The sequence below is a fragment of the Poromitra crassiceps genome, assembly GCF_964638095.1.
Source record: "Poromitra crassiceps genome assembly, chromosome: 13".
In the NCBI taxonomy this organism is placed as follows: Eukaryota; Metazoa; Chordata; class Actinopteri; order Beryciformes; family Melamphaidae; genus Poromitra; species Poromitra crassiceps.
In genome coordinates, this window is record NC_139644.1 from 4,653,412 (window position 1) to 4,675,271 (window position 21,860).

At 43.8% G+C, this 21,860-nt stretch overlaps 1 protein-coding gene across 1 annotated transcript in view; it reads right to left on the reverse strand.

Moving 5' to 3' along the window:
- Positions 1-295: 295 nt before the first annotated feature.
- Positions 296-21,860, reverse strand: part of ppl (periplakin) — a 47,640-nt gene continuing 26,075 nt past the window's right edge. The window contains exons 11-22 of the mRNA XM_083650259.1: positions 20,217-20,363; positions 13,596-13,747; positions 12,686-12,789; positions 9,441-9,598; positions 8,617-8,795; positions 8,146-8,284; positions 6,270-6,463; positions 5,481-5,631; positions 4,249-4,332; positions 3,898-4,014; positions 3,647-3,739; positions 296-3,537 (exon numbers count right to left, since the gene is read on the reverse strand). Coding sequence (XP_083506385.1) covers positions 868-3,537; positions 3,647-3,739; positions 3,898-4,014; positions 4,249-4,332; positions 5,481-5,631; positions 6,270-6,463; positions 8,146-8,284; positions 8,617-8,795; positions 9,441-9,598; positions 12,686-12,789; positions 13,596-13,747; positions 20,217-20,363 — 4,188 coding nt within the window. The 3' untranslated portion in view covers positions 296-867. The remainder of the gene's footprint in view (positions 3,538-3,646; positions 3,740-3,897; positions 4,015-4,248; positions 4,333-5,480; positions 5,632-6,269; positions 6,464-8,145; positions 8,285-8,616; positions 8,796-9,440; positions 9,599-12,685; positions 12,790-13,595; positions 13,748-20,216; positions 20,364-21,860) is intronic.

Here is a 21,860-nt window from a genome sequence, read left to right on the forward strand (position 1 = left end):
GGCGGTGCCGACTGCATAGGTATGCTATGACAATGAGTAAGCTATCACTCAGCCTTCAGAGCTGTGTTCCTTCTTCCATCAATGTGACTTGTAAGTATACTCATAGCTTATATTGATGGTCGACATATTTTCAAATATATTAAACTACAAATATTGCACACTTGCATGCACAATGGAGCAATTGTGCCACTCTGCCTTATTATATATTTATTTATTACACATTTATATGTATTATATAGTTTATTATATAGTAGTGAAAAGAAATTAGTGAGAGATCACACTTCAGAACACCATACAATTTTCCAAGTTTGATTTTAGGTTTATTTAGGCTTGTAGAGCACACATCATGGGAAACCCCCTACAAATAAATGAAACATTATGTAGGATACTCGTGTATTTGTTTCATACAGTACTTCAATATAGCAATATCATATCAGAAAACGAATGTTACCTCTACCCCAGTACCTAATCATCTCTGCAAAAATGCTTTTTCCACACCAAATAATAGCTAGTTGTCTGTAACAACAGTCACGTCAACCCATGTGTCATTCCAGTACCCCCAGTGTAGCGAACACAATGGTATATATGTATATATATATATGTATGTATATATATATGCATATATATGTATATATATATGTATATATATATATATGTATGTATATATATATGTATATATGCACAGGGGAAATAAAGACATGTGCATTGAGGAATGAAGAAAGGACAGGTACAACACAATGCCAATTCACCATGAAAGTCAGAATGGAAGTAAAAAGCCAGGAAACATTTAGATGAACAGGGATTAACTTATTTAAATCTCATGGGATCCAACAATAGATTAGATGAGCTTTCTCATGATATTTGCATTCATTTTTGGCCCGACACCATAACACCAAACTCTTGGATGGTGATCTCTTTGTTGAGGTACTGCTCAAGCTGGCGATTTGTGATGTGCCCAAGACGCAGGGCATCATCAATGGAGAACTTCTTCCCAGACTTTCTGTCATGAAGAACCGATGATTCTCCCTTGGGGTCCTTGACCGTGATCTCCTCCCAGTCACACTCCTGGCTCTGCAGGTTGACAAACATCTTCCAGTCAATGAGCCCCAGCTTGTAGGCCTCCTCTGGCCGCATCTCTTTCCCTGTGTCTGGGTCAATGACCACGATAGACCTGCGGAGGTGGCTCTCCCTCTGCTCCCTCTTGACTCTGATTGCCGACAGACCCTTTTGAAGCTTCTCAATCTCCTCATCCTTCTGGCTGGTGATGCCCCTGAGCTCTGAGAGTTCCTTCTGTAGTGAATCAAGCCTCAGTTCCATGTTCTTGCCGTTCTCCCTGGGAGCAGACTCAGTGATAAGCTGTGTCTCTTTGCAGGTGATCTGGATCTCGGACCTAAGCTTGCGGATCTCGTTCTGCAGCCTCTGGTTTTCTTGCTGCAGACGGCTACTTTCATCACGGATGTAGTTCAGCTCCTTAGAAGACTTGGTGTTCGAGAACTCCATATCAGAGAGCTTGGAAGTAAGGCTGGACAACTCCTGGTCTAGGTCTCGCCTTCTCCTTTTCTCGTCTTCCAGAGTCCTCCTCAGGTTCTCAATCTCTAGCTCAGCCTCTGGGTCCTTCTCAACTTGGACCTTCTCAGTGCGTACAACTCTTTCCTTCACATCCACCTTCTCCAAGGTGAGCTGCTGCTGGAGCAGGGCATTGAGCTCTTTCTCAAGCAGAGTACGCTTGTGCCTCTCTTCCTCCACCTGAAGTCTGAGGATGGAGTGCTCCTTCTCCTGTTGGGGATCCTGCTGCAGAACTACCTTCTGTTTCACCGTCACCTTCTCGCGGTTCTCTTTATCCCGGATCTCCATCTCATTGAGTCTGACCCTAAGCCTCTGGATCTCCAATTCAGCATCACGCCTTGCCCTCCGCTCACGGTCCAGTTCTTCCAGTTGAAGGTCCAGGTCAGCCTTCTGTCTCTGCAGCAGGTAGAGCTCAGTTTTCAGACTCTCCTTCTGCTTCTGCTCATTGTTGATGTTTTGGGTGAAGGTGCCACATTCTGACTTCAGGATAGGATCCTCTTCCATCTTGACCACCTCCTGCTGTACAACTTTCTCTCGGATCTGAGACAGGTCAATTTTCCTCACCCTGATCTTATCCTCTTGTTCTGACCGCTCTCTCTCAAGATCAAGGCGTTTCTTCTGTTCATCTGCCAGTTTTCTCTTGAGTATCTCAATCTCTTCCTTAGTCTTGGGATCTTCTCTATACTGCAGCACCTCATTGACCACCTCTTTAGTCTGCACTTGGGGCTTGGTGCCCTTCCACCTTTGAATTTCATCATGAAGCTGGCGGGTTTCCATCTCAGATTTCTCAATCTCGTGGGTTTTATCCACGATTTCGTTGCGGAGTTTCTCCAATTCTCTCTCAGTCTGTGGATCTGTCTTGTACTTGATAACCTCTTTGATGGTCTCTTTGATCTCCACTTGAGGGCCCCTGTTTCTCAGCATAGTCAGCTCATCATGTAGGGATCTAAGCTGGAGCTCTGCATCTTTGCAGCGCCTCTGCTGCTCTACCAGGTCAAGACGGAGGTTGGCCACCTCATTCTCAGCCTTGGGGTCAGGGCGGACAATCTCACGCACCTTCTCCTGAAGGATAACCTTGGACTTCTCCTCCTCTAGGCTGGAGATTTTCCTATTGAGGTCCGTTTTTTCTCGCTGAGATGACCTCCGTTTGGTCTTCTCATCCTCATACTGCCTCCTCAGGTTTTCCACCTCCCGCTCAAAGACAACATCCTTCTCCACTTTCAGCACCTCCTTGATGGAAATCTTCTCCTCTGCCATGGCTTTCTCTTTCTCCAGCCTTCGGAGCTTCTCTTGAAGGAAGTCCAGTTCATCCTCCAGCTGCTTCCTGCCATCCATTTCCTTCTGCTTCCTGTCAAAGAGCACCCGGTACTCACTTTCTAGTTGCGGGTCATTCTGAACCTTGATCACCTCCTCCTCCGTGATCACCTCCTGTTCCTTGTTCTTCTCCTCAGCCAGGAGAGTCACCTGCCTTTGTATCTGAATCAGTTCATTGTCCTTGTTTAACTTCTGCCTCCTCAACTCATCAAGATCCTCCCGAAGCTTACGCACCTCCTCCTCCTGGCCACGGTCTCTTTCTATACGTAGGACCTCCTTCACAGTGTACTGCTGTGCCCCCTCCTTGACCTCTGTCTCAAGGCCACGGAGCTTCAGCTTCAATACATCAAGGTCATTCTCCAGGACTCGGGTAGTGCGGCGCTCCTCTGAGAGCTTCTGCTGGACTTTATGGACTTCCTCATCCAGCTGGGGGTCAGGAACCTTTTTGATCAGCTCCTTTTTGACGATGGTATCCTGAGGCTTTTGGCCTTCTAGGACATAGATGTCAGTCTGGATTTTCTCAATTTCTTTCTCCAGCTGCTCCCTCCTCTCTGCCTCATCGTCCAGTTGCTTCTTGATTCTCCAAGGCTCTTCTCCTGGGGGTGCCGCATTAACTGATTGGACATTTGTAGTCTGGATCAGGGGGATCTCGGGTTGCTTTAGAGAGAGAAATGACATAATTAATATCAGAAGACAATAATTAATTTTCTCTAGACTCCGAAAACAAAATTACATTTTTCTTTTACAAAATCTGAAAATATGTCACCTGGTTGAGAAGGCTTTGGGCAAACTCCAGATTCTGCAGCCTTTGCTTGTTCACAGCATTCACCTCGGTAAACTTAGCCTCAATAGCAGATTCCTGTCAACATGTTGAGGGGAGCACATGAATCATTTGGGTTATTGCTTCCATACCTAAATCTAATTGATTATGATAAGACAAATTTAGCAAATTAAGGATGAAGGGATAATAGATTTAATCTTTTCCCATTTCATGTAAGCTTGGTTACTGTGCCTGACCTCTGCCTTGACCCTCTGTGCAGGTGACTCCAGTCTGCTCCTCTTGTACGTCTGAGGGACAAGCCCATCCTCAAGGTCCAGGATAGATTTGAACTTCTCAGTTTCGTTCTCATAGTCCTACAGAAACACAAACAGTAAACCACTAGACTCATAGTCCTACAAAAACACAAACAGTCAACCATTAGACTCATAGTCCTACAGAAACACAAACAGTCAACCATTAGACTCATAGTCCTACAAACACACAAACAGTAAACCAGTAGATCAAAGACATCCATTCTGTATTTCTGCAAATTAAAGCTAGTCTCAGAATGGATAAATGCAGAAATATAGAAATGTTCAATATCTTACTTTGACAGCTTGCTGGTAAAGTTGGGCATTTTTGGAGACATTGTTCAAGTCAGACTCCTTCCTTGCAATATCAGAGAGCAGGTTCTGTGGATAATAGCGCAGAATGATGTTGTAAGAGGTATGCCTATTTCTATTATCACTTCTGACAACACAATCTTTCTCAAAACATTCCACTACAATGGCCACATTGACATCCACTGAGTCATCTGGCTAGTGGCTATACATTCTTCTTTAGGTTAAGGTGTTTACATCCACCTTTGATATCCTGTGACTGAGTCTACCTGTTGCCATGAATAAACCAGTTACCAGAATATTCCTGTCCACCTAAAGTGGCCCAGAAAGACTGCCAGCGAAAAAGTATGAAGAGCTGCAGCCACCTGGCACCTACTGTTACCCTCTTTGACTGAGCACCAAGCAGCAGGTTCAGTTTAATAGCAAAGGAATAATGATCCAAAAAGTAATATGAATAGTAAGTAGGCTACTGCTCGCCACTGTTTTTGCTAACATCACAATGTACCTACAGTATAACCTGTGTGAGTCTGCTAACATCACAATGTACCTATAACCTGTGTGAGTCTGCTAACATCACAATGTACCTATAACCTGTGTGAGTCTGCTAACATCACAATGTACCTATAACCTGTGTGAGTCTGCTAACATCACAATGTACCTATAACCTGTGTGAGTCTGGCTTAGTGCACATGCTGGAAATCAAAAGAGAAAGGAGTCAAATGTGTCAATGCCCCAGTAATATGGGAGTAAGCCAGATATCTTTACCTATTTATTTGTTTTCATGATTGGAGTATAATCTTGCCAGGTTATTCTAACACAGTTATGATGTTTACACACGTCAAACCATAATCTGTATGGAATTCAATCCCTATCTTTATGCAGGAGCTCATTGTAGCAATTTGAGAGCATGATTTATCGATTTCACGTTCAGATTTTGGACCCTTGGACTCAAATAGCCCCTGTGCGTGCTTACATTTGCTCTGCTTTTTCTCAAACTGTATGCTCACACTCAAAACCTTTCTGCTTGGACGGATTTCCTGCAAAAATCTAAAATCTGAACGTGAAATCGATAAATCACGCTCTCAAATTGCTATAACGAGCTTCTACATAAAGATATGGATGGAATTCCATAAATTCCATAAATGGTTACTTGAGTTCCTGGTTCAAGACCGGAAACCTCCATACATGTAAACGTATCCATTGTCACTCATTCCTCTCACCCTCTGATTCTTCAGCTTGGTCTCCACTTGTCTCACGTCATCAGTCTCGCGGGGCTCGTAGTTGGGAACACGAGACAGCCAGGTGTTCAGGTTGTCATAATCATTGCGGTAATTGTTGTACGCCATCTTGGCCCTCTGCAAGCTTTGAGACCTGCAACACACGGCGACAGAGAACATCACTACATAGATCATAATGTGAAGTCATCATTATTTCATTAGAGAGGAGAAACTACATTTTGATGTATGTTTATTTGGAAAGATTCAAAACACACGGCGGCACGGTAGTTGGCACGGTTGCCTCACAGCAAGAAGGCCGTGGGTTCGAATCTCTACCCCGGTCCGTTCTGTGTGGAGTTTACATGCTCTCCCGGTGTTTGCCTGGGTTTCCCCTGGGTGCTCCGGGTTTCCTCTCACACCGTGTTTGTGTAGTATCATAATGTAACCTAGTCAAATGTACAGCATGACATGTAACCTGGCTATGTTGATCACATAATGTACAGCATGACATGTAACCTGGCTATGTTGATCACATAATGTACAGCATGACATGTAACCTGGCTATGTTGATCACATAATGTACAGCATGACATGTAACCTGGCTATGTTGATCACATAGCTCATGTCAAGATGCTATGTCAAGTCCTGAGACATGCTTATGCTAATGGAATATAAACATAGCTGAACGGAACTAAACGATAGTGTGTATGTGCCAACACGTTTTTTAACCACTTGTTCAGTCCCGCTGGATCTTCCAAAGTAAACGTCCTATTCATGACACGACGCGCTCACCTGGTGTCAGTCTGCCTGGTGAGGTTGTCAAAGCGCTTGTTGAGTTTCTTGACGTCAGCTTCCTGTCTCTCGATGTCGGGGCAGTGCTCCTGCAGCTTGGTGGCCATGTTGTCACAGCTGCTCTTGGCCGCCCGCAGGTTCTGCTCGGTTTCAGCCACCACTGTCCTCTTGGACCTCAGGTCTGATGCAATATCCTGCCAGTAAAGGAAGTAAGATGAACTGAGTACTGTATATATAGTACTATCAGGGTTGGGACGGTTACTTTAAAAATGTAATCCGATACAATTACTAATTACATGTTTGTTTGTTTTTCAATCGGTAATGTAATCTAAGTATCACAATATTAAAGTAACATAACTGATTACTTTCCGTTACTTTTGGATTACTTGTGAACAAATTTCCTGGAGTCTGGGGGCATGCTCCCCAGGAGGAAATTTTTCCAAAAATAAAACAACTCTTTCAGACCTTATGGCCCCTATCTTTGCATCGGCGTAGTTTCTAGGCCGAGCGCCTGGCGCAGTGGGCGTGGACCAGCGCACTTGATATCTTGGTGTTGGCGCTCCACGCAGCCTAAAGCATTACAACCACGCCTTTTAAGCGTAAAATTATGCACCGTCATGCTCATTGGATAAGTGCAATAAACGAATCGCACGCTTGCCTTTTAAGCTCCAATTCCAGTGGTCCAGCAAAACCAGACAAAAGCCAAGCGCTCTGGCCCCCCCCCCTCCCTTCATCCAGTCTGTCTGTCTCCATTTATAGGCTATTATTCCATATTATTATGCTTCTCAAACCAATCTAACTGCAGTTTAAATACTGCAAACATGTAAATACCCTACACTATAGCAAGATCAAAGTGAAAAGAATGTTCTAAATGCATCAGCTAGAAAAATATAGCCTATTAGATTGGTGAAAGTTTGTCCAGAAAGATATCATTTTCTCTCGCCTGCTGCAGGAAGGATGATGCACATAAATATACCCTACATTATGTAAAGTCATTGCATAAATGTGTTTTTATTGTAAAACTAAATGTGAAGTAGGGCCAAGTTATTGGAGCGGACATCACAGTATAGCAGATGACAGTAGAAGCGCGTTCCGCTGTCACTTATCTAAATCACGTTAAATCGACAAGAGATATATATAGGCCCAGGAGGACATATATGTTTCACATAGGGCGGTGTTTTCATTTCGATGTTTTATTTGGTCCAATATTGAAATGTTCTACAATTGCAGGTTGTGTTACCATTACACATTATTTAGATCCTCCCTTAATATAGGTTTTTGGCTCATTTGGTTGCTATTTAGTAGCGAAATGGAGAAGCACAATGCATACTGGGACATTCACATTGCAGTGAACTTACAACTTCTTTTTTCTATGGGACGTGTTGTGTCTGTCTGAGCGAGGGAGTCAGAGAGAGAGAGTCGTATTGTGCCTGTCAGACTGATATGAGCAAGAGAGAGGGAGTGACACAGAGAAGGGTGACAGAGGAGAGCCAGAGGAGTGCTCCGCGCAACCGGCGCACTGAATAGGCCTGGTTTTCAAAAGCGCAAAGCGCAAAATTTACGCCAGGTGGGAAGATATCATTACGCCGATATTTAACGCCGAAACGCCCATTCTCGCCCATTCAGGGAGTGCGCCACGCCCATTCGGCCTAAAGCGCATTTGGCAGCGTAAAGCCATATTGATATCTTCCCGAGGCAGGCGCAAGGCACGTTTTTTAGCGCCGAAGGCCCGTTTTAGCGCCGAAGGCCTGTGGGAGAATAGGGGCCTATGTGTTGGTTTCAGCCAGTCTATCTACAGGTAGTGTTACATTATGCCTATTTAAGTGTGACTGTCTGTGATGCTGTGTGTCATTAGGTCAAAGAAGAGACATCTTACTCCAAGCTCGCGCTGTGTTTTCTCCAGTGAGGAGATGTCAGATGGGGCAACCTCCTCCCTGGCCAGCTTGTTCTCATAGGTGGACAATAAAGTTTTCCCGTTTTGAAGTGAGTTCTCCAGGCGGTTGGAATTCTTTAGTCTAAAACAAAGACAAAGTTGTTTAGTTCAATTATCTTTGAGCAAAGAAAAAAATGCAGCCAATACAACAATCACCACCACTACTATACAGTAGAACAGTGGTCCCCAAACTGAGGTACAGGAGAGAAAGGGTAAAAGGGTTTTCTAAGCAAAATGTTGTAGTCGGGTCAAGGGGGTACTTGGTTTCAGAAATCAGAGAAAGGGGCGACTGAAGCCAAAACAGTTTGAGACCCACTGCAGTAGAACATACAGTATACATCAGGTACTGCAGTAGAACATACAGTATACATCAGGTACTGCAGTAGAACATACAGTATACATCAGGTGACATACTTGTCCTCGGAGTAGTTGAGAAGCTGCTGGATCTTGTCATATTTGTTGTTGGCCTCGTCCACCTTGGCGTGCAGCTGAGGAGCGCTGGCACATTTGGGGTTGGAGGTCAGGAAGCTCTGAGCCTCCTGCACCTTGGACGACTTTTCTGGTTCCAGTTTACTGACAGTAGCAGCGATGTCCTGATGGGAAACTTGTTGCTTAATAGAAATACTGCAATACTGCATGAAGCTATGTGTCTGTGAGAGAGTGTTTCAGGGGTCCCGCACATTTTCATGGATACAATTTCAAAGCTTTTCCAGGATCCATAATAGAATTTCCATGTAATGTGAGGCGGTGACTCTGAATCAATACCAGACATTATTACTACACTGGACAAAGAGGACACCCCTCTTTATATTAGATTTGAGTGCTTTACAGTCACTGCATTACTATTACATGGAAGCTATTGAAACAAAACGTGGATTTTCCATAAAAATATTAACATAAAATACAAGAATCCCTCAAATGCAATATAGAGGTGTGTGTCCTATTTGACCCATGCAGTAAAAAACAACATTGGTACGCATCGACACGTTATGTAAACAGCTACAGAAGATACATTTGTCGTTATGTTAAATTACATGGGAGGTTAACCATGGGGGATTACTCTAACAATTTCATTACACAAAATGTCATGACTTTTCCAAAACCTTCAAGGATTTCACTAATCCCATCACTTTTCCAGGCCTGAAAATGGCATTACTTTTCCAGGTTCTCCATGAACGTGGGAACCCTGGTGTTTAGATGCAATTCGACAAAGAATGAACTGAAAAAGACATTACTACCTTCATATCCTGGAGGCGATCGGCACTGTCCTGAAGTGGCCTGGTCTGCTCCAGCGGGGGGCGCACTCGAGTATAAATGGCCTTCTCCTGCTTGTCCAGGTCCCCGACTACCTTATCTAGACCAGCCATCAGCTGGCGGCACTGCTGTTCCTGTTTGTCTGAGGTCACACGCACGCACGCACGCACGCACGCACGCACACACACACACACACACACACACACACACACACACACACACACACACACACACACACACACACACACACAGTTTGCCACTGCACTGACCTCCTAATCTCCCCACACAATAATGTGCAATAGTATGATGCCACTCTGTCAATATCTGCAGTTCATGTGCGATACAAAGCTCAAACAATAAATGGACATTTTGATCCTCCATTGGATCTTCGTCAGGTCAGAAATGTTTCATCGTCCAAACATCTCTGACCTGATGAAGATCCAATGTCGGATCGAAACGTGTATTTGTTGTTGTTTATTTGTTGTCCTCATGAAAGTACAGCTTGGAGGAAGTGTGCAGGCTCCACCTCCTTTCACTGATACAGCCTTTCCTGCTATAGCCTTGCACCTATAGGACGAATCAGTGTGACGTCACTTGACACCCAGAAATGCGGAACCCCGCGGCAGTTAACTAGTATGAGTTGTGCCAAACAAACGTTAATATCTCAAAAACTATACATCACATCGCTTATATTTTGACATTCTGAGTGAGAGCAGAATTAGCTCAAGAGTTTGATGTATAATATATGCATGCCGTGTTAAAGTTGTGTGAACTGTCGCAGTTTTTAAAATGTAAACAGAGTCAAGCCGGCTAGAGTCAGACACACAAGCCTCGCGCCACTTGGGCTCCATAGGATTCCATTGCCGTTGCCACCCAGTGACGCGGTTTGTTAAACTTTAGCAAAATGCTGCTCGGGTGATCCCTCGTATACGTGATGTGCGTAGAATCTCCCTTTCAACTTGGAAATGCAGGAGGTAACACGATATAAACATTTAAAACCCCTCACCGTTTCTCTTTACAGCATATACAAATGACTGTAGGAATAGACAGCGTAACAATTATGTCATAAAGCTTTCTGATGACACAATGATTATTAAAAGATTATTCTATTTCTGCTATGCGGTGATGACGGCCCCTTGGTGTATCACAGAGAGATCTGCTGTGAGAGGAATCAGCTCATTCTAAAGACTAGTCAAACTAAAGAAATGACCTTTGATCCCAAGGCTGTGAGAGGTCATGACCCCTGTGGTCCCGGACAGGGAAACTGAGCAGGTCGGTTCATACAAATATCTGGGGATACAAATGGACAGCATGCTAAAATGGAACGTCCAGATTGACTATCTGCATGCCAAACTGGCTCAAAGACTTCACTTTCTTAGAAGGCTCAGACTGTTTGGAGTGAGCACCCATATTATCATGACAACATTCTATAATGCTGTGCTGAACATGTGTCACTTTAGACCACCTTATAAACAAAGGTAATAATCAGTCTGGCACAGAGAGATCTGAAGGATCCATTACATATTTTATTTTCTGAATATGATTTGTTACCTTCTGGCAGACGTTAGAGCTAGTCGATGCAGGAGTAACCGCTATAAGCTCTCCTTCCTTCCCAATTCTATTGCACTACATAAGAAACAACCAGCCCTACCTCACTGTAGCATCCCATAGGATGATAGGTGGAGGTTATCTACGTCAGGAGGTATTGTAGCTTCACACTCCTGTTATGCTCTTGTATTTGATTTTATTATTTCTAAGGATTTTATTCTTTTATATTTTACTTCTTAAGAAGTATGGTCGTGGTTTTCTCTTTTACTATTCTAACTCATGAGGTAAGCAGATGCATTATTTTAGATCATCTGAGAAAGTTGTATGTTTGAGTGTCATGTTTTCACCTTTTATTTATGTATTTGTTTCTGTGTTAAAGTGGTCATTTTTTGGGGGAGATAATTAACCCATTGATACCTGATGCAGCATTTGCGTGTGTATCCCTTTAAGACCGTGAACCGCGTGAGCAAGGTTCACGGTCTTAAAGGGATACACACACTAATGAGGGATATACACGCAAATGCTGCATCAGGTATCAATGGGTTAATGGTTAAAGGTTTTGCAAATGAATGTTTGCTCTCTCTGTTCCACATTGAAGCTTTAGCTTTAGTGGCCATGTGTCCTACATGTGTCCTACATGTGTCCTAAATGTGTCCTACATTTTATGCTGGTTGACTTTTGCAACAAGTGTTCGCACTTTGTTTTGAACTGTTAGTGACGAAATAAAATCTCAAATTCAAAGGTTCGACTAAAATCGACAACATCTTTGTTCCCAGCCTGCTTGAGGTAATTTTAGGTTGTTTTAATGCATTGTGTGTGCTTATTGTTGCTCAAAAACTATCTGTGAATATAGTCTATCACATTACAAGCACAAAAAAGATTCCGCAGATTTTCATTCTGGATCCCTGCTGAAAACTGTCAAAAACAATCTGCAGATTCCGTTTGGGCCTATAACATACAAATACATGGTTTCTATTCACCTTATGTAGCCACGCCCATTTGACCCGGTTGTGTGGTCGTGTCACGACTTCCGGCAAAAAAAAGAAAAAGAAAAAGGCAGACTGCTCCAATATAATCTAACTCTGAATTAACTACGGTAATAATTTAGCCAATTGTATGTAACATACCAAATAAAAGCAAACAGCAATGTCTAAGAATGCAATGCCATGTAACTGGCTCGTTAATTCTCGCATTCCAGGGAATTACATTAACGTCTGCGGGTCTTATAGACGTAAGTGGCTCGAGCTGCGCTCGGAGGAGAGAAAACTATCTGAAGCTTTCTTTGTTGGAGTCCAGGTATGTTTTACAAGAAAGTGCTCGTCATTGTCGACGATAACGTTATCTGACCTGGCTAACAGTGGATACTTGCATGCTTGCTGTGTACCGAGCTCAAAGTAGTAGGCTACGTTCTTTGTTTTACCCCCTGCACTGTCCGCTACAAAAACAACTTTCTTCTTCTGACGTTCTTTTGTATTTCGCGCCGTGACCGCCGGAAGTGTTAACACGACCCGGAAGAATTTGGCCCACCCCCACGTCTGAACATAAGATGAATAAATACATAGCTTATTTTTTAAAGTGAAACAACTGCATGAGATCGCTACTTCTTCACTCAGAGCCTCTCGCACTATCCGCACATTGCTTGCAATGAGAACTTTGTGTAAAAAGTATAGGATCAATGTACCTGTGCCACTGCCGCTGTCTTGCTTCAGCTCCTCAAAGCGTTTGAGCAGAGTTGCTTTGCTGCTCGCCATCTTCTGCTTGACGGCTTTCTGCTGGTTGGCCAGGCTGCAAGCACACAACACAACAGGCGTCAAGGCGTTACTGAGATATCTCGTTAATGAGCTTGAAAATGGCGTTTGTGAGGTTACAGTGACCTTGAACTTTGACCTTTGACCACCAAGATGTAATCAGTTCATCCTTGAGTCGAAGTCGACGTTCGACCCAAATTGGAAGAAATTCCGTCAAGGCATTCCTCAGATATTGCATTAACGAGCTTGGAAATGGCGTTCGTGAGGTCACAGTGACCTTGACCTTTGACCTTTGACCACCAAAATGTAATCAGTTCATCCTTGAGTCCAAGTGGACGTTTGAGGGAAATTTCTATGAAATTCCGTCAAGGCGTTCCTCAGATATCACGTTAACGAACATCGGACGTATGTACGGACGGACGTACGTACATACGGACAACCAGAAACTATAATGCCTCTGGCCTGGCTATGGGCGGCGGAGGCATAAAAATCATAGGCCCCCAGGGTAGAAATATGGAAGAAAAGGTGTCATTCTAAATGGGTATGTGACATCACAAGAGGAGTGACATCACAAGAGGAGTGACATCACAAGAGGAGAACGTTCTGCTGGGGACAGACGTCCCAAGAGGGAGTTCCATGAAATGGAACAGTGCCCCCTGCAGTTTACAAAAACAAGTCTAAATGCAGCTATGTGTGATTTAACCCCTCCCCCCCCCCCCATCCCATTGTTATATACCCCCTCCCACATATTAATGCAATGTGGTCTCCAAACCTGCACCATGTTCTTTAAATAAAGGTATAATCAATCAATCAATCAATCAATCAATGAATAATAACACTGACTTGTCAGAGACGGCCAGTGCCTCGGGGTCGGTGGGGGGGACCATGAAGCAGATGGCGGGGGCAGTGATCTGACGCCCCGCTGGATCCTTCACGTCCCACTTGGTGGCGTTGTTCCTGAGCAGAGTGTACCTCTCTCCCCGCAGGATCTGGCCCTGACAAACACACAACCAGCTACTATCAGGACTCATTCATTTGCTTCTGATAAAGAAATAAAATGAAGAAACAGAATCAATCAATCAATCAATGTTATATTTATATAGCGCCAAATCACAACAAGAGTTATCTCAAGGCACAGAAGAACACAAAGTTGTCTACCTGACCTTACACATAGGACTGGACGATATGAAACAAAAAGACATCAATGTAACTGTATATACATAACTATACTGTATATACATAACAGATATACAGTACATAACTGTACTGTATATCTCTGTATATCTGTATCTCTCTGTATTTTCTATGAAGTGGCTAAATGTTCAGTTGTAAGTCAAAGCCACATGTGAGAAGTGTGATGTGCTGAAAATAACATGCTGAGACAGCGTTTCCTTCACTCACTATTGCTGCTCTCCACAAAATATTGACACAATGAGAGATCACACAACTAATGATCAGTCATGTGGATATAATGACTAAGTGGGTAAAAGGCAAATAATAGAACAGCTAGAATAGTCTGGTCAGTTCAGAAGATGACATCACTTTACTGTAATGCAGCCTTTAAAACCAGGAAAAGACAACACTTACTGTACGTCTGTACTGTACTGTATAATACTGTACGTCAGTACTGTACTGTATAATACTGTACGTCATATCCAAAATCTAAATATCTAGTCTCTATCACAATATTGATATAATATCTGTATACTGCCCAGCCCTGCTGTTTACACATTGTGAATATTATGATTGAACAATGACAAAAAAATGTGGGCCCAGTTGCACAAAGTACCTTAGGTTAAGATTTCCCTTAGAGTCAGAGTTAAGGTGTCCATAAAATAGAATCGACACAACACCCTTAAATCTTCTCCATAAGGTGAAACATTTTAAGGAAAACATAAGCAGAAGATTTAAGGGTGTTTTGTGCAGCCGATTCTATTTTATGGACACCTTTAACTCTGACTCTAAGGTAACTCTTAACCTAAGGTGCTTTGTGCAACTGGACCCTGACCTCTAACTGATAAGTGAGGTCAAACCACTACATCTCTATTCAAGTTGATTCATATAGGAACAAAACCCCTTGAGATGAATCCTCTCGTTTTCAAGGGGGTCCTAACATGCACACCTAAGCTTAAAGGGATAGTTGTGATCTTTTGATGTGGGGATGTAGGAGGTTCTTGCAGACAGTCAGTGGACTACATGCAGTAGAATGTGTTTTGATGTGGGGATGTAGGAGGTTCTTGCAGACAGTCAGTGGACTACATGCAGTAGAATGTGTTTTGATGTGGGGATGTAGGAGGTTCTTGCATACAGTCAGTGGACTACATGCAGTAGAATGTGTTTTGATGTGGGGATGTAGGAGGTTCTTGCAGACAGTCAGTGGACTACATGCAGTAGAATGTGTTTTGATGTGGGGATGTAGGAGGTTATTGCATACAGTCAGTGGACTACATGCAGTAGAATGTGTTTTGATGTGGGGATGTAGGAGGTTCTTGCATACAGTCAGTGGACTACATGCAGTAGAATGTGTTTTGATGTGGGGATGTAGGAGGTTCTTGCATACAGTCAGTGGACTTACTACATGCAGTAGAATGTGTTTTGATGTGGGGATGTAGGAGGTTCTTGCAGACAGTCAGTGGACTACATGCAGTAGAATGTGTTTTGATGTGGGGATGTAGGAGGTTCTTGCAGACAGTCAGTGGACTACATGCAGTAGAATGTGTTTTGATGTGGGGTTGTAGGAGGTTCTTGCATACAGTCAGTGGACTACATGCAGTAGAATGTGTTTTGATGTGGAGATGTAGGAGGTTCTTGCATACAGTCAGTGGACTACATGCAGTAGAATGTGTTTTGATGTGGGGATGTAGGAGGTTCTTGCATACAGTCAGTGGACTACATGCAGTAGAATGTGTTTTGATGTGGGGATGTAGGAGGTTCTTGCATACAGTCAGTGGACTACATGCAGTAGAATGTGTTTTGATGTGGGGATGTAGGAGGTTCTTGCAGACAGTCAGTGTACTACATGCAGTAGAATGTGTTTTGATGTGGGGTTGTAGGAGGTTCTTGCAGACAGTCAGTGGACTACATGCAGTAGAATGTGTTTTGATGTGGGGTTGTAGGAGGTTCTTGCAGACAGTCAGTGGACTACATGCAGTAGAATGTGTTTTGATGTGGGGTTGTAGGAGGTTCTTGCAGACAGTCAGTGTACTACATGCAGTAGAATGTGTTTTGATGTGGGGTTGTAGGAGGTTCTTGCAGACAGTCAGTGTACTACATGCAGTAGAATGTGTTTTGATGTGGGGTTGTAGGAGGTTCTTGCAGACAGTCAGTGGACTACATGCAGTAGAATGTGTTTTGATGTGGGGTTGTAGGAGGTTCTTGCAGACAGTCAGTGGACTACATGCAGTAGAATGTGTTTTGATGTGGGGTTGTAGGAGGTTCTTGCAGACAGTCAGTGGACTACATGCAGTAGAATGTGTTTTGATGTGGGGTTGTAGGAGGTTATTGCAGACAGTCAGTGTACTACATGCAGTAGAATGTGTTTTGATGTGGGGTTGTAGGAGGTTCTTGCAGACAGTCAGTGGACTACATGCAGTAGAATGTGTTTTGATGTGGGGATGTAGGAGGTTCTTGCAGACAGTCAGTGGACTACATGCAGTAGAATGTGTTTTGATGTGGGGTTGTAGGAGGTTCTTGCAGACAGTCAGTGGACTACATGCAGTAGAATGTGTTTTGATGTGGGGATGTAGGAGGTTCTTGCAGACAGTCAGTGGACTACATGCAGTAGAATGTGTTTTGATGTGGGGATGTAGGAGGTTCTTGCAGACAGTCAGTGGACTACATGCAGTAGAATGTGTTTTGATGTGGGGTTGTAGGAGGTTCTTGCAGACAGTCAGTGGACTACATGCAGTAGAATGTGTTTTGATGTGGGGTTGTAGGAGGTTCTTGCAGACAGTCAGTGGACTACATGCAGTAGAATGTGTTTTGATGTGGGGATGTAGGAAGTTCTTGCAGACAGTCAGTGGACTACATGCAGTAGAATGTGTTTTGATGTGGGGATGTAGGAGGTTCTTGCAGACAGTCAGTGGACTACATGCAGTAGAATGTGTTTTGATGTGGGGATGTAGGAGGTTCTTGCAGACAGTCAGTGGACTACATGCAGTAGAATGTGTTTTGATGTGGGGATGTAGGAGGTTCTTGCAGACAGTCAGTGGACTACATGCAGTAGAATGTGTTTTGATGTGGGGATGTAGGAGGTTCTTGCAGACAGTCAGTGGACTACATGCAGTAGAATGTGTTTTGATGTGGGGATGTAGGAGGTTCTTGCAGACAGTCAGTGGACTACATGCAGTAGAATGTGTTTTGATGTGGGGATGTAGTAGGTTCTTGCAGACAGTCAGTGGACTACATGCAGTAGAATGTGTTTTGATGTGGGGATGTAGGAGGTTCTTGCAGACAGTCAGTGGACTACATGCAGTAGAATGTGTTTTGATGTGGGGATGTAGGAGGTTCTTGCAGACAGTCAGTGGACTACATGCAGTAGAATGTGTTTTGATGTGGGGATGTAGGAGGTTCTTGCAGACAGTCAGTGGACTACATGCAGTAGAATGTGTTTTGATGTGTGGTTGTAGGAGGTTCTTGCAGACAGTCAGTGGACTACATGCAGTAGAATGTGTTTTGATGTGGGGATGTAGGAGGTTCTTGCAGACAGTCAGTGGACTACATGCAGTAGAATGTGTTTTGATGTGGGGATGTAGGAGGTTCTTGCAGACAGTCAGTGGACTACATGCAGTAGAATGTGTTTTGATGTGGGGATGTAGGAGGTTCTTGCAGACAGTCAGTGGACTACATGCAGTAGAATGTGTTTTGATGTGGGGTTGTAGGAGGTTCTTGCAGACAGTCAGTGGACTACATGCAGTAGAATGTGTTTTGATGTGGGGATGTAGGAGGTTCTTGCAGACAGTCAGTGGACTACATGCAGTAGAATGTGTTTTGATGTGGAGATGTAGGAAGTTCTTGCAGACAGTCAGTGGACTACATGCAGTAGAATGTGTTTTGATGTGGGGATGTAGGAGGTTCTTGCAGACAGTCAGTGGACTACATGCAGTAGAATGTGTTTTGATGTGGGGATGTAGGAGGTTCTTGCAGACAGTCAGTGGACTACATGCAGTAGAATGTGTTTTGATGTGTGGTTGTAGGAGGTTCTTGCATACAGTCAGTGTACTACATGCAGTAGAATGTGTTTTGATGTGGGGATGTAGGAGGTTCTTGCAGACAGTCAGTGGACTACATGCAGTAGAATGTGTTTTGATGTGGGGTTGTAGGAGGTTATTGCAGACAGTCAGTGGACTACATGCAGTAGAATGTGTTTTGATGTGGGGATGTAGGAGGTTCTTGCGGACAGTCAGTGGACTACATGCAGTAGAATGTGTTTTGATGTGGGGTTGTAGGAGGTTCTTGCAGACAGTCAGTGGACTACATGCAGTAGAATGTGTTTTGATGTGGGGATGTAGGAGGTTCTTGCAGACAGTCAGTGGACTACATGCAGTAGAATGTGTTTTGATGTGGGGATGTAGGAGGTTCTTGCAGACAGTCAGTGGACTACATGCAGTAGAATGTGTTTTGATGTGGGGATGTAGGAGGTTCTTGCATACAGTCAGTGGACTACATGCAGTAGAATGTGTTTTGATGTGGGGATGTAGGAGGTTCTTGCAGACAGTCAGTGGACTACATGCAGTAGAATGTGTTTTGATGTGTGGTTGTAGGAGGTTCTTGCAGACAGTCAGTGGACTACATGCAGTAGAATGTGTTTTGATGTGTGGTTGTAGGAGGTTCTTGCAGACAGTCAGTGGACTACATGCAGTAGAATGTGTTTTGATGTGGGGTTGTAGGAGGTTCTTGCAGACAGTCAGTGGACTACATGCAGTAGAATGTGTTTTGATGTGGGGATGTAGGAGGTTCTTGCAGACAGTCAGTGGACTACATGCAGTAGAATGTGTTTTGATGTGTGGTTGTAGGAGGTTCTTGCAGACAGTCAGTGGACTACATGCAGTAGAATGTGTTTTGATGTGGGGATGTAGGAGGTTCTTGCAGACAGTCAGTGGACTACATGCAGTAGAATGTGTTTTGATGTGGGGATGTAGGAGGTTCTTGCAGACAGTCAGTGGACTACATGCAGTAGAATGTGTTTTGATGTGTGGTTGTAGGAGGTTCTTGCAGACAGTCAGTGGACTACATGCAGTAGAATGTGTTTTGATGTGGGGATGTAGGAGGTTCTTGCAGACAGTCAGTGGACTACATGCAGTAGAATGTGTTTTGATGTGGGGTTGTAGGAGGTTCTTGCAGACAGTCAGTGGACTACATGCAGTAGAATGTGTTTTGATGTAGGGTTGTAGGAGGTTCTTGCAGACAGTCAGTGGACTACATGCAGTAGAATGTGTTTTGATGTGGGGATGTAGGAGGTTCTTGCAGACAGTCAGTGGACTACATGCAGTAGAATGCAGCCGGCACAGGCTCAGTTGGGAGAAATGGAGACCGGCCGCGTCAGGCCAGTAGAGCTGTCTGCTGAGCGTGAACAGGGTCACGAGCAAAAACGTCAAAAGAAAAAGAAAAGAAAGAAAGAAAGAAAGAAAGAAAGAAAGAAAGAAAGAAAGAAAGAAAGAAAGAAAGAAAGAAAGAAAGAAAACCCTCTCTATGTTGAGATCAGACAGCAGCACTGTGCTGTGGGAGGACTTTACTGCTGCTGCTGTTTTTAATGCATTGTTTACCATCAACAAATCCTATGAAAATAACTCAATGAAGAATGATTTTGTTTTGCCAACAAGTCTCGTCCATGTAGACGATCCCCAGGCAGGCAGTGGTTCTCAAAGTGGGGTCCAGGGACCCCCTGATGCCCAGGCAGTGGTTCTCAAAGTGGGGTCCAGGGACCCCCTGATGCCCAGGCAGTGGTTCTCAAAGTGGGGTCCAGGGACCCCCTGATGCCCAGGTAGTGGTTCTCAAAGTGGGGTCCAGGGACCCCCTGATGCCCAGGCAGTGGTTCTCAAAGTGGGGTCCAGGGACCCCCTGGGGTCCTTGAGGGGGTTCCAGGGGGTCCCCAGCAAAAAGGGAATAATTTATTTTCACTATAATTCCAATCTTACCCTGGGACAAAATCTTATCAGATACATTTGATCATTTGATCAGATATACATTTTATCATTTTATCAGATAGCATTTTAGCATTTGATCAGATGTAAATTTTAATAGTCTGTCTTTGAATGGAGAGTTTTAGTGTCCCAGGATACTTTAAATGTTGTTTCAGAGGAGAATACAATTCTGTGGATTCAAGTGGATACCTGGAATTTGTGTGATTTTGTTGAGCATGGAAAACATCAAATTGAAATATAACAAACATCAGTGCCTATATTATATTGGCTATTGGCAACTCGTACCCAACTGTCTTTCAGTGAGGAATGTGGTGTGTAGTACCTCATCGGTGTCGAACTCGCACAGCGCCTCTACGGGCAGCAGCTTCTGAGGGGTTTCCCGCCGATATTTCAGGGGCAGAACCTGCAGGCTGCGCTTCTGTAGCGCCGCCACGCGCTCCTCAAAGTGCTCCATGGCCTTCGCTTGGTCCTACACATGCACACACACACGCGCACACACACACACACACACGCACACACACAGACAGACAGACACACACACACGCACGCACACACACAGAGACAGACAGACAGACAGACACACACACACACAGAGACACACACAGACACAAAAAATATGTAATTAATCCCACTGTTGTAACATTGTAGCAACTCCCATACATCATATTGTCACTTTGAGATGACCTCATCATTCCTGCCAACTTAGGCTGTGAAAAAGACAAAGATTTTCTGGATTTGTCAACTCAACTCCGTCAGTGATGTGAGCCGCTGTTCTCTCAATTTATGCTGCCTTGTTGAAAGATGCTCCTGCTACCCTTTGGAAAAAAGCTACCTGATCTGTAAAGGGGAGAGTCGTGGGATTCCATACAACCCATTTTCATTCAGATATCTTGAGGTGAGAGGTCAAGGGACCCCTTTGAACATGGTCATGCCAGGTCATGTCCTTCTCGACAAGCTGGCATGACATGATCTGCCTGTTCAACTCAGAAAAAAAGAAAATCCTTCAGATATGAACAAGTGTTACTTGTTCCATCTTAAAGGCCGTAGCTGATGCAGACTGTGAGGCACAGTTGATGCACTACTGTTAATGTACTATTGAGTCTGCTAAATGACGTCATGTCATGTAAGAGTCAACCTATACGAGGGATCAGGATGTTGAAACAAACGGCTTCAACAGACTTCTGGGTGACTGAGGTCTGCCAAGACCAGAACCACCCGCCACAAGACCAGCTTCTTCCCAACCGCCATCAGCCTCACCAACAAGGCCCGGAAACCCCTTCTGCCAAGGGCCTCACAAACAACCCCCTCCCCCCCACACACAAACTCACTACCTCCTCCTAAACTCAACTGAACTCCCCCCCGCATAAAACTGGAACTCATACTTTATCTAATTTAATGCCCGTCTAACTGGGACTGGAAAACTGTGTAAATTCCCTGCACATTAATGCCTATTTAACTTAGCCTGTAAATTTCATGTACATTCAATGTAAACTCTTATCTAACTCTGACTGTAAATTCATGTAAATCCACTGCCTATTTAACGTATATTCAACTCAGTCTGTAAATCTCATGTAAATCCAACGTAAATTCATATTTATCATCCACAGAACACTTCACCACTCATGTACATATTGTATATATTGACTCGATTTGATTTGATTTGATTGCACTTGCAACCTTGCGATTGCCGTTAGTTATCTTCCTACTTCTTATCCCTGTATATTGATGTGACCGCTACGCTGCATACAGACATTAAGACAAATTCCTCGTATGTAACTTGCATACTGTGGCAATAAAAGTGATTCTGATTCTGATTCTGAACTGCCAACTGTTCATTTTAAACAGCAGGTCAGGGTGAAACCATGCCCTCTTTGAACTCTAACTGCTCCTTCATACTTTAAGCTAGACACTCCTTTTAAACTAACAAGGCACCACTTTTAGGACTCTATCACCTTAATTCAGCTTT